The sequence below is a fragment of the Bipolaris sorokiniana genome, assembly GCF_000338995.1.
Source record: "Bipolaris sorokiniana ND90Pr unplaced genomic scaffold COCSAscaffold_6, whole genome shotgun sequence".
Taxonomy (NCBI): domain Eukaryota; kingdom Fungi; phylum Ascomycota; class Dothideomycetes; order Pleosporales; family Pleosporaceae; genus Bipolaris; species Bipolaris sorokiniana.
Window position 1 is genome coordinate 1467866 of NW_006911900.1, and position 15744 is coordinate 1483609.

The 15744-nt window shown below is 51.1% G+C and overlaps 6 protein-coding genes across 6 annotated transcripts; 2 read left to right on the forward strand and 4 right to left on the reverse strand.

Moving 5' to 3' along the window:
* Positions 1-911: 911 nt before the first annotated feature.
* Positions 912-4321, reverse strand: COCSADRAFT_88436 (uncharacterized protein; the record flags this gene model as incomplete). Its single annotated transcript, XM_007701440.1, has 9 exons — positions 912-1020; positions 1073-1121; positions 1176-1248; positions 1360-1442; positions 1496-1537; positions 1597-1636; positions 2379-2802; positions 2863-3117; positions 3477-4321. 9 exons carry the CDS (start codon positions 4319-4321, stop codon positions 912-914), a joined length of 1920 nt encoding a protein of 639 aa, XP_007699630.1.
* A 447-nt stretch (positions 4322-4768) lies between these two features.
* Positions 4769-5946, reverse strand: COCSADRAFT_318558 (uncharacterized protein). The gene is made up of 2 exons (XM_007701441.1): positions 5509-5946; positions 4769-5067 (listed from the first exon to the last, which is right to left on the reverse strand). The coding sequence occupies exons 1-2, from the start codon at positions 5783-5785 to the stop codon at positions 4937-4939; spliced, it is 408 nt and encodes a 135-aa protein (XP_007699631.1). The 5' UTR covers positions 5786-5946; the 3' UTR covers positions 4769-4936.
* Positions 5947-6107: 161 nt separating this feature from the next.
* On the reverse strand, positions 6108-8456 carry COCSADRAFT_141761 (uncharacterized protein). Its single transcript, XM_007701442.1, has 4 exons — positions 8096-8456; positions 7869-8042; positions 6414-7821; positions 6108-6361 (listed from the first exon to the last, which is right to left on the reverse strand). The coding sequence occupies exons 1-4, from the start codon at positions 8422-8424 to the stop codon at positions 6185-6187; spliced, it is 2088 nt and encodes a 695-aa protein (XP_007699632.1). The 5' UTR covers positions 8425-8456; the 3' UTR covers positions 6108-6184.
* Positions 8457-8608: 152 nt separating this feature from the next.
* On the forward strand, positions 8609-9979 carry COCSADRAFT_36488 (uncharacterized protein). The gene is made up of 2 exons (XM_007700990.1): positions 8609-9325; positions 9377-9979. Exons 1-2 carry the CDS (start codon positions 8701-8703, stop codon positions 9832-9834), a joined length of 1083 nt encoding a protein of 360 aa, XP_007699180.1. The 5' UTR covers positions 8609-8700; the 3' UTR covers positions 9835-9979.
* Positions 9980-11721: 1742 nt separating this feature from the next.
* COCSADRAFT_26096 (uncharacterized protein) lies at positions 11722-12736 on the reverse strand (the record flags this gene model as incomplete). Its single annotated transcript, XM_007700873.1, has 2 exons — positions 11722-12637; positions 12696-12736. The coding sequence occupies 2 exons, from the start codon at positions 12734-12736 to the stop codon at positions 11722-11724; spliced, it is 957 nt and encodes a 318-aa protein (XP_007699063.1).
* A 1388-nt stretch (positions 12737-14124) lies between these two features.
* Positions 14125-15568, forward strand: COCSADRAFT_26097 (uncharacterized protein; the record flags this gene model as incomplete). Its single annotated transcript, XM_007700874.1, has 2 exons — positions 14125-14483; positions 14569-15568. The coding sequence occupies 2 exons, from the start codon at positions 14125-14127 to the stop codon at positions 15566-15568; spliced, it is 1359 nt and encodes a 452-aa protein (XP_007699064.1).
* Positions 15569-15744: the final 176 nt, after the last annotated feature.

Consider the following 15744-nt stretch of genomic DNA (forward strand, 5'->3'; position numbering starts at 1 on the left):
TTTGTTATCGCCAGAACTGCCTTATCAGCATGCATGCAGGCATGTGCACACACACACACAGTGGTCGTCGCATCTCATCCACTCGGGGCGGTGAGGGTGGGTGAGCTGAACAGTCCGAATGCTGCAGTGGTGGCGGGTGGTGGTGAGTGTGGACACCAGAGTAAGTAGGTATGCCACTTCAGTCTGCCTCTCGACAGCCTCATGCAGTACAAGCAGCCTGTGAGAATAAATAGACATGGTCGTTTTGATAGGGAATATAATTAACACCATACTGCATCGCACCGACGCGTCTTATGCGCCTCGTGTTTTGGGTGCGGCCAAGAATATCTGACTTGCTTAATGTTTATCAGCCGGAGTCCGACGAGTCTCTGGCTGGCTACAGTCAGCAACAACCATGCAGGATAATCACAACGCACGCGACATGATCGGCGCCTCACCTTGAGCATGTGAAGGAATACCATGTAGCCAGTACACATTCTAAGCTTGGCCTAGATCGTATTACATCTCTTCACTCCATTTCCCAAAGCAACGCTCGTTCGATGCAGTCTTCTGCGCGAGCGCCAAAGGAAATGCTCAAGGCGTAGCTGAACTGCTGTTAGACTTCTGCTTATGTCTCTCGCAAGCAGCCTGTCCGACCCAAAACCACATCACGCGTCCTACATCACTGCGAGGAAAAGAATCGTCCTGGTGGTTTTGGCTCGTTTTTCATTGCATTCCTACGGCTTCTGTCCTTTCATGTCCTGGGTCATGCCGCGGTAGCATGTCGCAATGCTTTTTTGAAGTGCATGCTTCTCCTCGTACCGTATCAAAGGGTACTGTGAGCTAAAGAAGATGAAAAGCCTTCCCATTGAGATCGTAACTAATCAGAGAGACGCCTTGTATGCCCCGCCCTAAAGTAAATCCACACATATCTACGACTCGGTCTTGACGCGGGCCTTGCCGTTGGTGACCTTAACGCCAAGTTGCTTCGCGCGGGCAATGATGTCGATGCGCTTTCGTGCTGATACGGCGTGGGCGATCCTAGAATTTGTTAGCGGGTCGCATCGTGCATGGCGTGATCAGGCCAACGTACTCTGCGGCGAAGGTGCTGTTGTGCATGAGGAGAAGGTCAACATCGGCGACTGGAGTCGTTAGCTTGCGTCCATAATTGCTGCGGCAATCGACATGTAGCCTACCGTTGTTGACAACAAAAGCCTTGTGACCGCTGGGCATCATGTGGCGGGTCTTCTTGTTGGAGCCGTATCCGATCTGTAAATCCTTCCGTCAGCTCCTGTCCTCCATATATCCCAGTTTGATCCAGAACGAAAACATCCGCCATAGAAAATTCCTTCGCGAATCGATTGATTGAGGCAGTCGTACCTTAGGCATAGCAGCTCGGCCCTTGAACCGCCTGCGGACGGCGTTGTCGATACCCTTGGGCTTGCGCCATGATGGGTCAACGCCTACCCATTGTCAGATCCTGTTCTGTCTTTTCCAATTCTCAAATGTCTCTTACACTTGAAGCGGTCCGACTGGTGACGGTTGAAGCGCTTGGTGTCTGCAGATGGATACGTCAGTCGCGAAATTTCGAGGTCATCGAGGCAGGTGCTGGCGTACGCTTCTTGACGATCGGGACGTGCTTCTTAGCGGCGACCATCTACAGAGAGTCAGTATAGTCGCAGCAATCTATTGTCATAGGATACGCACTTTGACTGCTGTGTGGTTAGTTTGTCGTGAGAAACTGGACGTTGTCGTGGTGCAGCGAAAATCAAGCCCGGCACTGTTGGCTCTGCTAAGACGCTAAGCAAACCTAAGCGAGATGCATCAGCCACACTCAAGTGGCGCAACACCTTCTGCGTCGTGTCCGTCTGGCAAGCCTCATCAAAAATGCGTGCATTACTGGTTCAATGTTTCATTTTAGAATAAACACGATGGTAATATTCACCAGCTACGTTTCTGTGTGCCTACTGCTTGCTATTGACCAGACTTTACGAATACATGCGTGCCGTACTCTCTGGACCCACACCTGCAAAACCCTGGCCAATCTTACGACAGCCAAGATGTGGCTCAATCATCCACACGTTGTGCCATGCTCACCTTCACATACCCATTGAGAATATGTCTGTGAATTACTCATATCGAGCGAATCTATCTACTAGAGGATGTTCTGCTGCCACCAAAGTGCTACAAATACTGACCAAGGGTATGTTATGCTCCCGTGAATGTCGTAGTCATGTTTGAATAAGACCGCCTTCAGATATGCAAACTGCACTCACCCATCGTAGCAAGCCATGCCATATCATCTACCCCAACTCCCCGCTGCTCAGACCAAGAGAATCTCATATCGAAGAATCGACGTGAACAACGTGAGAGAGGCTTCAGTACTCCTCATCCATAACCTCCTCCTTAGTATCCCCTCGCTTCTCCTTCTTGACCCATTCGACAAACTCGTCAATCACAGAGGGCCAAGAAGACTCCTCACTCCAGAAGCCCATCGACTCGTCTTCGAGGGTGAGCTGTGCAAACTTGAGTGTCTCATTCCACATGTCCTTGTTGACGCTCTTTTTCCATTGAGAGTTGACAAACTCAGTCCACCAGCTTAGCCACGGTGTCTTCTCGGTCGACCACTTCACTGCCGACAATGGTGACCCAAATAGAAGTTCCCAGAATACGACTGCACTGTCGAGAGCGACCGCTTTCTGGCCCTGTGCCCTGGCAAGAGGAAATGTAAATTTGTACACCCGGGTGAAGAGCTCTTTGTTCTTGGGGAGCTCTTCCTTTACACTCTGGATGTACATCCTCTGTTTATCAACAGTGTCGCAGCTATTTTCCAATTAGAATCTGAATAGCACCTGTCGAACAGATTGCTGCAATGTGACTTACTTGCGCTCTGTCCAGCCCTTCACGAAACCTTCGCGGCTCATCTCACCCATTGTGGGTGCCTGAATGATTTCAAAAGTAGCTAGTGCGTCTAGATCTTCAGCGTTGACGCCGATGTCCGCGAAGAACTTCATGGTACCCTCGACTCCAACAACATCTTTGTCCTGGGCATCGGCTTCTCGGTACTTGTCAAATAGCGCGTTTAGAGCAGACTTGGCTGCAGGAGAAGCCTGGGGAGCGCTTCCACCGCTGTAGTACCTGTTCTATAATGTTAGTGTTCATGAATTTAAAATAGAGTTGTGACATGAAAAGTTGCACATAGAGCTAGTTAGTGATAGGCGAGGATGAGCTGCACGAACTCTTCCGCAGCAGATAAGAGGAGCGACAGCATGACGGGAGGATTGTTGTTGTCGCTTGTCGAGGTTATAATTTCGGGCTCCCGCTTGTAAGAGATGCTCCCTTTCATGGCATTCACAAATGCAACCCTCAGTTTCTCGTCCAAAGAGTGGAGAAATGCCACACGTGCGCACGGTGCCCGCGGAAAGTTACTGCGTGGAGAGGGACCAAACAGCTTGCCAAAGCGGCAAGTCTGTGTAGTGTCCAACAGGCTGAGAAACTCTTCATACGAAAGGCCCGCAGTTATGGGTTCATTCCACGCCTGTGGTGGAAGCCACCTGATTTTCTCAGCAAGATCCAACTGATGGTAACCGCTGACTTCCTTGCCCCAAATAGATGTGTAGATGCCAAAGTCCCGATGATTTTGGACTCTCAGAGTATGCGCTTGAAGTGCATATTCTGCTTCTTGGTCATGGGGATCCTGCATTCTCCCATAACCACCCCGCAACGACACGACTGGTTGTGGACGCAGGTGAAATTCGGATGCAGAAGCCCTGGGAAAGGGAGCTTTGGAAGAGTCAAACGCTTTCATCAAATCAAAGACTGGCGAATTCGGAAAATAAGTAGCCTGGCAGGGAGCCGTGGTGTTGCGTATGTTGGAGGACGTGACTCCTGAAATGCCCAGACTCCCGTATTCGACGTGGTGAGATGATCGAAACAGATCGTGTGAAGTGGCAGCAGATTTTGGAAGGCTAAGCGTATTGTACAGCACCTGACTGAGGTGTTCAGCTTGAAGCCGGTGCTGTTCCAGCTGGAGATTGCGTGGCCTAATGGGCAGTGTGGAGGCAGAGTGTGAGGTCGAGCGTCTGTTGTCTTGTTCAATCTCCTTTTTCCTGGGGTCTGAAACAACGACGAAAGAACGAGCAGTTTCTTGAAAAGGTTGTTCTTCCTCTACGGGCGGTAGCTCGGCGTTGGGATCTAGAAGCGTTGTCGGACTGCATAGCTCAGAGATATCATGTGACGAAGATGTGGAGCGTGAACTAGAGCATGAGCCACTCGAGCTGATACGCTGTCGTCGGTTACGCCCTGCAAGCTGTCTGGCCCTGTCCTGCGAGGAACCAAACATGGCGGACTGGGGCGATTGCTGGAACCACGACAGCTCAATATGATGATGCCCGAAGTGTCTCTCAAGCTTTTGTATTGCTGCAATCGTTGTATATGCCTTGTTTGTGGTCGATTGTTCAGCGTGAAGAGAGGTGGGAAAAAACCTGCTTGATGGTTTGTTGTGGGCTGAGAACATGCGGAAGGAAGACATAACGTTGTGCATCTGAACCGAGAGAAGCAGCAATCGCGCGAGTTTCATGAAAAAGGCTATCCATGGCGCAGGTACACTGTTGTGTGCCATTCCTTCCGAGGGTTGTCGTTTGTGACTACTCCAGCTATGCTTCCAGAAATGGCAATCTTGGTCGTATCTTGGCACTCAGTGGTCCGCATTTGGCTCTCTGTGGCTTCTGATGTGAACAATGGCCTATGTTCTCTGCGCATATGCGTGGGACCTTGATGCAATCGCCTGTTGGCGGTTGTGCCACCTCTCTTTAGGTCTGTTGCCACTTTGAACCGACAAATGCAGGGTGGTCCGATTCACATTTCGGTCATAGCTGCATGTGTACTATGTTGTGCTCATGCGTATAGGTGGTTCACAACAACCATGCATGGGGTGGTGGAAAAAAGCAAAAGAGAGTTATACATACGCGTTTACGGCGCTCTGCGCGTCCCAGCCATAGCTCTTCAGCGCCCTTATGGCTGAGTTTCGGTCGAGCTGGGTGAAATTCATGAATTGCTGAATGGCAGCCTTTTGCTGGGAGCTGTATACTGCCGGCATCTTGAATTAGCGCGGTAGGCAAGACGGCTGGGTGGTGGTTGCAAGCTTGAGATGGGCAGTGGTGACTGGGTTGCTAGCAGTGGCAACAAGGGCGGGGAAGAGTCTAGTGCAGAGTCTAGGGATAGAGGAATAGAAAAGGACAAGACTGCGAGGGTCCAGGACATATAGAGTCCCGGTGGTGCGCCTCGAAATTACAGAACGGGGTTGTATGGTAGGGCTGGTGGGACTTTGGACAAGCTGGTGACGCAGCGAGTGTCCGACCCCGCCGACAGCCCACCATTGGCCCTTCAGGTCGCAAAGCCACATGCCATGCTTCGGAATTAGGGCCGCAGCAACAGGGTTAATCTGCATGTCAACCTCTGCCCTCTGCCATCACCACCAACTCTTTCTTGGATGAAACCAGGCCATGGGAAAAGGCGTCTTTGGCTTACCTAGATCGTTGCTAGATACAGTACTTTTGCCTTTCCTGACAGCCCTCGTCTTCTTCTCGGAGTGACCCGTGGCTGTGCCGTCATCTGTCGTCTTGCGCTTGGGTGGCATGAGTGGGGCCAGCGTGACCTTGGCCGTGGGCTGGAAGTTGTCGATGTTGAAGTGGTGAGGGTTCAGAGAGTTGCGCTTTGGTCGGGCACAGGGAAGCTCGTGCGCCTGGTCGATATCTGTGCGCTTGAGGCAGAGCAGTTGACGGGCCAAGCCGCAAACAAGTACCATAGGGAACAGGTCTGGTTAATACCGTAAATGGCAAGCGATACTGGCATGCCAGTGTATGGAATGCGACCGACTCTTACTCTGACAAGTACGGCATTTGTGGTGAAGGTGGATGCGTGTTTCCCAATCACCAGGAGCTTCTCTGGCGGCCCTGTACTAGCGATGTTGGTGAGTCCTACCAAATATTCAAAATGAGCACGTCCACCTAGACACACTACTAGTGGCCGAGTCGCAAAAGTGACGCGGAATCATGTGCGTTGGAAACCCATGCAGAACATTATCCAATCCCCAACACCAACTTTACAACACCAGTCCACACATGTTCCAGCTTAACACATTCGTACACGTAGCTTTCATTGCATATATTCACTCGGTGGCCAGTTGCAGGACAGCAACAAATAACTAGATTCGTACAATATCCACCCGCGTTCGTTCCCAAAGTTTGTGTGCCATGGCCATCCCTTTCTCCCGGTCCGCATCGCTGACGGCAGCACGCTGGACAATCACCCGTGCATACGTTCCAGCTGCACGCCGTTTGGCCAATGTGCCAGGATTGACTATCAATACAGACTCGACCACCTATTACTTTGTCAGCATGTTGCATTACCACACATCCACCAGGTATACATACTTTGACAGTGCCCTGGAGCACACTGGGTGTGATTAGTATGTCAGGCCGTACGTTGAGCATCTCGCCCAGTTTGAGATAACTAGTGTCTAGCATTGTACCAAGCGGGAGGAACGGACTAGGCGCTTGCTCTTCATCTGCCTCTTCTCCTTCTTTCCCTTCCCCATTGGCAGTGTTGTTCTTCATCACCTTTTCCTCAATTGGCGTAGGCATGAATTGCTGCTTCTCTCTCCCGGTAGGCGGGAAAAGAGGCAAGAAACTCCGTTGCTCGATCAAGTTGCGAGCACACCGTTCATAAATGTTTGTTGCGCGCGCTTTGCCACCTGCAAGCTCTTCTCTTCGGAGCATGTCAAGGTTGTCAAGCGAAGACATGCCAACTGTCATCTCATTCATGCTGACAGTCATGGGGTTCGTGACGCATTGCACCATCTTCCCTGCTGCGCCAAAGCTAAGTTCCTTTTTGATAAACTTGTCCTGTGGGAAAGCAGCATGATGGTGGTGTGCATCCCGTAGGCTGGGTACCAAGAGAATATTGCACGTCGGTACACGTTTGTTAAAGCTTTGGATGGCGCTCGAGATGTGGTGGCGGAATAGATCAGTCATTGTCGCTTGATCTGGACTCACGCCTGGTGGAGCATCGAAATCTCCCGACCGAATTTGAGGATGCTCTGCATCGAGAAAGGGACCAATCAGGATGATAGAGTCCGCATAGGCTTCTGCAGCCTTATCTAGAAAAGCATGTAGAGGCGCAAAATCAAGGTTTTGCTCCGTTGTGTAGGGCCCAGATGCGATCATCAAAGTCAGAGGTCGGACATTGTCTGGGTCAGAGTCGGGTGTGTCAAAGTATCGTGCGTTGATGGCATCAAGCTCGTCTGGCTTTGTAGCAGGTGGGTTCAGAAGTGGCAGTGAAAGGACCTCGGAGACTACAAAAGAATCGCCGGATGCGTTCGTACCGCGCAGCGCGACAATTTGACCGGGAAAGAAGTTGTACGACTGTAGTCCCTCGATGTTGAGCGGTACACGACGCCCCGAGCCATGCCGCCGCGAGCCTTCAAGCACAAGTGATGCTGTGTTTAGCTTGCCTTCGCTCGTATCGCACGCTATCCTTCCAACAGCAATAATCTCGCTGGGTGATGCGTAGTTGGGATTGCCAAATGCGCTCTCGTCGAGGCCTGCGGATTCTCTGAGGATATCACGGAACTCGTCGATCCTGTCGTCCAGTACTTCTGATGCTTCGGAAAGTTTCATTGCCATGGTCCGGTATGAGAACTTGGACATGTCTGTATTGGCCTTGAGTTTGATGCGGGGTTCTTTGGGCTCTTCCGAAGGTGGCTCTGGGATAGCAATGTCTCCCTGCATAAACTGTTCTGTGATGTCGTTCGCGTTGGTACGAGAGGCGAAGTCAAAGACACTGAGCGATGGTTAGAGATGCTTTTCTAGTACTGCTTGAATGCTTACGGTCCACCCGAAGTCTCAGCCTTTGGTGTCATGAAGCCTCCCGGTGAGCTCATTTCATGTGCCTTGTTCGCTTTACCTCCCGGTGTTTGGAAGTTGGCTTTGCGCTTGACAGTGCTGCCATTAACCCCACTAGGAGCACTTGGGCGTGGCGTATTGGGAACAAGCCCTTCTAGTCTTTTCCTCGGTCAGTGTGTTCTGATTTGTAACCTTGCCGTCGCTAAACATACATGTCATACATGTCCCCGCCCTTTGCTCTTGGTGTTGGCTGACCCCGCTTGACTTCGTTTCTTTGCTGTGCCTTGCCTCTGCTTTCCCGCTCCAATGCATCTTGTATAGTCTTCTTAAAGTCTTGTGCTGTCTTGACATCCATTTTGTTTTCTTCTCCCCCCATTTTCATGTTGTACGCCTGCCACTTGAAGTCCAACTCTTCGGGCGAGATGGAGTATAACCGGCACATGGACTGCAATTCGGCGAGAACATCGGCGGGGAATTCATCGTCCTTGGTGTCGCAGTAGCGCTCGAAGCGCTCTGTGAGTTCTGTTGCTACGTCGTCCATTGTAATGCAGATTGTAGATGGTATGGGGTGCTGGATGCGAAAGCACTTTGCGCGTGGGAACAGGGAAGACGCGTAGTAGACGCGACGGATGTGGGCTAGGATGGACGTGGTCTAGTACCAGGGATCAGTATGCAAGGGTCCACTATGTTTCCCGAAAGTTTACCTACGCTGACCCTATTCTCAACAACCCAACTGTGGTTTCCCTTCTTTCCTTCTCAATTCACTAATAATCCTACAGACTCCTAGTCGCTCAATTTGTGTCCTAAATCTCTCAACATGTCAGCAATGGGCCCATTCGCAGAACCCGCTGAGGGCTGCAAGCCACCCGCGGCTCCGGCCTTGACCGCCGACCAGCAGACCAAATACGACCAGCTCCTTGTCGATGTTCGCACCTGGGACTCGCTGCCCACGACTTTGGCAAAGACTACCGAAGCCTCTCCTATCACCGACGATGAGCGCATGTGGCTCACCCGCGAATGTCTACTCCGATATCTCCGTGCTGTAAAGTGGAATGTGCAACAAGCTGCAGAACGCTTACGCTCTACGCTGATATGGCGGCGTGAGTACGGCACCGACAACTTGACTGCCGACTACATTTCCGAGGAAAATGCTTCTGGCAAGCAAGTCTTGCTAGGATTCGACAAGGAGGGAAGGCCATGCCTCTATCTACTGCCCCAGAACCAGAACACCAAGGAATCCCCCAAACAGGTCGAGCACTTGGTATACATGCTGGAGCGCACCATCGACATTCATCCGCCAGGCCAGGAGGGCCTAGCACTGTTGATTGACTTTAAGAACACCGGATCTGGAGGAGTCCCTAGCCTGGCTACAGTAAAGCAAGTCCTTTATATCTTGCAGAACCACTACCCTGAACGACTTGGCAGGGCACTGCTCACAAATGGTAAGCGCCACTTTGGCCAGATTTGACTCGTACTTACTGAACCTGCTCTAGTTCCCTGGTTTGTCACTACGTTCCTGAAGCTTATCCAACCCTTTATCGATCCCGTCACCAAATCGAAGATGAAGACGAACGAGCCTCTTCCAAGCCACGTCCCCACTTCTCAACTCATGAAGGTTTCTGGCGGAGATGTGGACTTCAAATACGACCACTCTGTGTACTGGCCTGCTCTTGACAAGCTCGTCACTGAGAGGAGACAGCAAAGGAAAGAGCGGTGGGAAAAGGCTGGCAAGATTATTGGAGAGAGCGAAATCTACTTGTGGGGTGGAGACGAGCCGAGCCTCAACTCTGGAAAGGCCGAAGTGCCAGCAGCGACCGAACATGTGGAAGCAGCCGGCCCAAAATATACAGCAACGCCTGCTGTAGCTGGAGATATCAACGGCACCGAGCTGGCTGAAGGTGTTGAGAAGCTTGCCATCAAGGAGGGCGTGCCGGTCAAAGCTGAAGCCTGAGCTTAGAATTTGCTTCTGAACGCTTGCTTGTTACCTAATCGATAGACATATATAAAACACGCACACGATAGACTAGGGAGTCCAGGTTTAATGGCCCTGCTTAACCACAGAGCTGGATGTGATGTTCACGAAATCAAGATTCTTACTTCTATTTATCAGTACGTACATCATTGATAGCGACTGCAGGGATGCAAAACCAAACAATATTTGGGGAGCCAAGACGCTCGTATTACTAATAAGTCATGACGAGATTCCAACCGGATAAGGTTTCGGCATGCGAATTTGCCGTTTCCGGGTCCTTCTCTGCAGCCCACAGTGAAGTATGGCGCTCTTTTGGCGCAGGTTTTATTACGAGGGCGGCGGTGCTTGAGGAGGAGTTGGAATAAAGGGGTACTTCGTGGGTAGTTTGGTACATTGACGATACTTGGATAGGTAGAAGAGGGGTTAGGGATGTGTGAATCAGGGCTCGATGGTATTGTATTTGTGCCATTCTGAGGTATATGTTGCGGGATTGCGCTGGTTGGATTCAGTGTTATGCATACTTTGCTTGTCGCTGCAGATATATCCAGATTTCCTCGCAACTACGGCTCATAATGAGCTCGAATATGGTATAAATGATAGGCTGTCTAATTGCCACGAATGCTGCATTACACAGTCGTCAAGACGAGGAGTAAGTCTGAAGAAACAAACATTGCGATGTGCCTGAACTAGTGGAATAATATAAACTCTGTTTTACTGACAATCAATCCGAAACGGAGGACAAAAGTATGCGTTGATCTGTGAACCAAGCCGCTGTGATAATAAGAAAAGTCCACTAGTTATAGAGTCTTCCAGAAATGGAACCACAAACTCAACAGCACATATAGATACACACAAATATGGCAAAAACGAAGATATAGATTCCTCTTTGAATCATCAAACTCATATACGCGAGCGTGCATAGATTAGCCATACAGACATGGATTTGCTAACATTATCATTGTTCCGGAAATAGCCATCAGCAGTTCAACGATGAGTAGCATTCTGCATAGTATTACATGGTACAACCGTCCCCCATTTGCAATCTCTGGTTGTACATTAGTTCTACATATTTGGATTTCAAAATATACATCACGTGTAGTTGAACCAAGTACATATACCTAAACTTTAAACCCACTATGAAAAGATTCTGTTATCCCCACGTACAATCAAACACAAACCCCGAAACCTCTTCCCCTTGTCGTCATAATGCACAAACACACATACACATACAAAAGAAGAGAAAGATTAAACAGGCGCATTCGTCATCGTCACCATCTCGAACAAGCAGATGAGTTATATTACGACATTTCCTGCATCTAAACTTCCGCCCCACAGCGCTTCATCCTCAACAAAACCCACATACCCTCCCTCTTCCATCTATTCATCCCTCCCCTCATTCCTTCCAGAAAACCCTCCTAAAAAAAACCAAGAAACAAGATCGCAATAACTCCAAAAGAACTTAATTAATTAGTCACGAGCAGGTGACGCGGCCACTCCCAGTAAGGCCCGGATATAACCGAGTCATAGCGCGCTCTTGTTCCGTTGTTTAAAGTGCTTCGTGTTAGCGAGGGGGAGATCTAGACCGTGGGTATACGATATGCCTACATAAGTGTGTGTAGCCTAGACTATTTCTAGCGGAAAGACGGATAAGTGCGCCACGCGCATACAAATGAAATTTTGTAAAACGTATGTTGGGTGTTGCGGGGGTTATGTAATATATCTAAAACTGAATTCAAGGGGGTGGAAAAAAAAGAGAGAGAGAGAGAGAGAGAGAGAGAGAGAGTTTAGGTATAGAAAATATCGGAGTGTTTTGTTACATAAAAAAGAAATCATGTTGGGGAATGCAAAAATAGGTTCTATTATGCATCATGCCTTCTTTGCAGCCATCATTTGCCGATAGGCATCAATCATTTTCTGGCGCTCCTCGCCCAACTGCTCTCTCTTGCTTAGACTACCCGCGGAATTAGGTACGTTAGCCACCTTCGCACCCGCACCATTCTTGACCTTGAAGATTTCTCTTGGTGTCTTTGTGAATGTTGGAGGAGCATGAACGATGTCGTTGAGTCCCTTTCTCTCCTCCCTCTTCTTCTTGAGGGCCTCCCATTCGTCTTCGCTGTCATGGGCGACTTCGCCGACCTTGAGCTTGCGCTTGCCCTTTTTGGCCTTCTTCTTCTTGCCGTCTACAGTTCGCTTTGTGGGGAGGTCGGCGGTGTGGTCTTCCCACATGGCATCCAGCTCGTCTTCTTCTTCCTCTGCTAGTTCCCTTCGCTCCATTTCCTTTTCACGTAACCTTGCTTCCTCTTCTCTCCATCCTTTTTGTAGACGCTTGAGTCTCCGCTCGTGCTTGGTGACGCGGTGGTCGCTTAGACCGGCAATCTTCTTGCCAGATTTTGCGATACCCGACAATGGAAGGGCCTGATCTACACGGGCACGGAAGTCTGCCATGGACTCTCCAGGCTGGATCTTCAATGCGGGGATTGGCTGTGTTGGCTGCTCGTCGGTCTTGGTGCTCTTTTCTGCCTTGGTTGTGTCTGTGGTTGTCGCCGACTGCTGCTCCTTCTTCTGCTTCTTGGGCTTCACGGAGCCATCGTCAAGGCCTGAGCGCTTTTTCTGGCCGCCATTGGAGAAGGCCATGAGGCGCTGAAAGGCCTTGGGGGTGTCGTCTGCGCCATATCCTTCGACTTGGGCTGCTTTTCGCTTCTTGGTCTTTGGGGCGCTATTGAATGTGCGGGCCTTGCCGACAGCGAGAGGAGCAGCGTGGAGGGTGGGTGGGAGGTCGAATCTACGGGGTGGTGTTAGGGCTAGCGGGGTGGCAGCAGTCGGACAGTTGGGTGACGTACTGCGACTCGTCGTCTTCGATGCGCCTGTGCTTGTGAGGCATGGCGGGCGGCGGGGGTCAGATGGGATACAGCAATGGGCGGTGGTGGTCGCGGTCGCGGTCGCAAAAAAGTTGGTGACATGGGGCAGGGATGTTGGAGAAAGAAGACGTGGACCCTGCAATGCTTGGCAGGCTTAGCGAGTGTTACGCGGCTTGAACCCCGCAGTGCGTTTAGATTTGGAAGTGTTTTCTGCACTTTAAACCAAAATAAGGTGTGCAGAAAATTATTGCCTGTGGCTTGACGGCCAAATAGCACCGCCCGGACGGTGTGGCTGACACGACACAGTGGCTCCGAAAGCGCCGCGCATACGCGGACATGGTTCCCATAGGCCTGCAAGCTCGCATCCACATGCCCAAAATGCCGCAACAATACGTACACAGTAGGCTCAATCCATAGTTTCGCAACTAATGACATTATTTGGAACCCGTTGCGACAGACTTCGGTCCGACTGCTCGTCCAGCACCAGTCTGACATGCGCACCCTCCTCAGCGACCACGCCATCCAGCACGCTCTGCGTATATACTTACTGTATAGTGTACACCGACAGCGACGGTGTGTACTCCGCCCATGTCCACTAGCCGAGTAAGCTGAACAAACGTGCTCTTCTGCTGCTATAACTATCGTCATCACCTGCTCAGCTGCATGCTCAGCTGCATGCCCACCTGAGGCACTGCCCTTTGCCTAAGCTGTCTGCAACTCTTGTTTCTATCCACCAATCAGAAGCCCGCAAGAGGTTGCGTGCCTGTACTCGCTCCCAGACTGCACAACTCCTGCCCACGGCGTAGCACACTTGCGGAAGGCTTGCACGCATCCTTTCCAAACTTTGGTTGTCTTCCCCACACCGGCTCCCTTGGTAGTTTGCACCCCGTTTCGCGGCTGGTTTGGCTGGTCGCACCCCGTTTCGCAATAAGAAGCTTCTGACACCCGTCCTGTTTCTTGCACTTGCACATACCCACCCCAAACCTCCTTTCGTTTTACTCCAGCTTACTGGCACCACCTGGGCGCCACTTGGCCACCGTCGACGGCCGTGGTTCCTGCATCTGGACGCGGCTCTTATCGACAACTCGTGGACGTGCATTTCCCCGGTTTACTAGCAGCCTCAAACGCACAGTCGCCGCCATCAACAGTCTGGACCTCGTAGCGGGACGTCTGCAGCGCCATTGCCCAGCTATCGAACAGGAAGGTGTCTTGAAACCTGGATTTTCTCTTTGCAGCCGCAAAGTGCTTTTAGACGCACCTTGTCCCCTCCATTGCTGCTCCAAACTACGACGACGACAACGAATAACTAACAAGGGCGCTGCATAGTCGCTTCCAGTTGCATTTGCCCCACGCTCAGGGTCCAGTTGACAGATCTTGTGAGATCCCCGCTGCCAATTGGCTCGTGCCTGACATGGCTGCAACATCGCGACCACTCACCACCCAGCCTCTCTTGCGCCACGCCTCTCCCAGCCCAGCCCCTTCCTTCGCCAAGCAGCGTGCACCACCTTATCCCCTGCATGAGCTCGAGGATGGGCATGGTGCAGAGTATAGCTCTGATGAAGACGACGACGACATAATACCCCGACGACCGACTTTTTGGCAACGCCTGAGAATGAGCATCCGGAGACGGAATGGAAAGCCGCGCGCCAATGATGACTTTGGCCTTGTGCGATTACCAGACGAAAAGAAGCAAACCCCCAGATACCGATTCCAAAGGAAGCATGCTGTCAGAGCCTTTGCTGTCATCCCGCTATTGGTAATCATCTTCTTGTAAGTGTCCGTTGTACAAGTCTCGCTTGACGCCAGAACCCCGCATTCCCTCGTGACCCAAAGCCCAGCAAGCTAACCTTCGTAGTGGCGTCCTTCACATTGTCAATGTGCTACTTGGATACGTTCCTGTGTTCCTCGACGACCATGCACTACCAGGCTTGGATTGGAATCAATACGACGAGGCGCAACGACTGGACATTACACGTGACGTAACGCCTGTACCATGCCACTCACACAATGACTACTGGCGCCGGGTCCCACTGTACGACGCCCTCCATTGGGGCTGCACTGGCGTCGAAGCCGACGTCTGGCTCTTCGATGATGAACTATTTGTTGGCCACAACACAAACGCCCTCACGCAGAACAACACCTTCCGATCCATGTACGTCGATCCTCTGACGAAAATGCTCGACCACAAGAACAACGTAAGCGACTTCGCAACTGCATCCACAACCAAGAACGGCGTCTTCGACACTGAACCCTCGCAAACCCTCGTCCTCCTCATCGACTTCAAAAACGACGGCCACGCCATCTTCCCCGTAGTATCCAACCATCTCTCCGCCCTTCGCGAAAAAGGCTACCTAACCTACTACAACGGCACATCTGTCGTCTCGGGCGCCATAACCGTCGTCGCCACCGGTAATGCCCCCTTCGACCTCATCACCGCAAACTCCACCTACCGCGACATCTTCTTCGACGCACCCCTCGACAAACTAAACACCACATCCTCCTCTTCAAACACCATTACCCCCGACGGCCAAGGCACCGTCGGCACAACCCCCAATTCCCACTTTGACAGCACAAACTCTTACTACGCCTCTGTCAACTTTGGCACGACGGTCGGTTGGCTCTGGTTCGGCCGCTTGTCCTCTGCCCAGCTAGCCAAAATCCGCGATCAGATCCGCACAGCTGAGGAGCGCGGCCTCAAATCCCGCTACTGGAGCGCCCCCAAGTGGCCCATTGGCCTGCGCAATCGTATCTGGAGGGTCCTCGTTGAGGAGGGGGTAGGATACCTCAACGGCGATGATCTGAAGGGTATGACTGAGTTGGATTGGCGTGTTAAGAAACACTGGGGTGTTTTGTGATGAATCTTGTTGTCTGTTTGCTTTGCGCATTGCGTTTTTTTTCTTTTCTTTAAAGATACCCCCTTATCTACGATTTTTATCATGTAAAGGATTTCGACATGTCAAGAGAGACGAGGAACGAATATTTAGATGGAATCTATAAAAATCTTGCCACTTGATTACTTCTACTTTCTTTG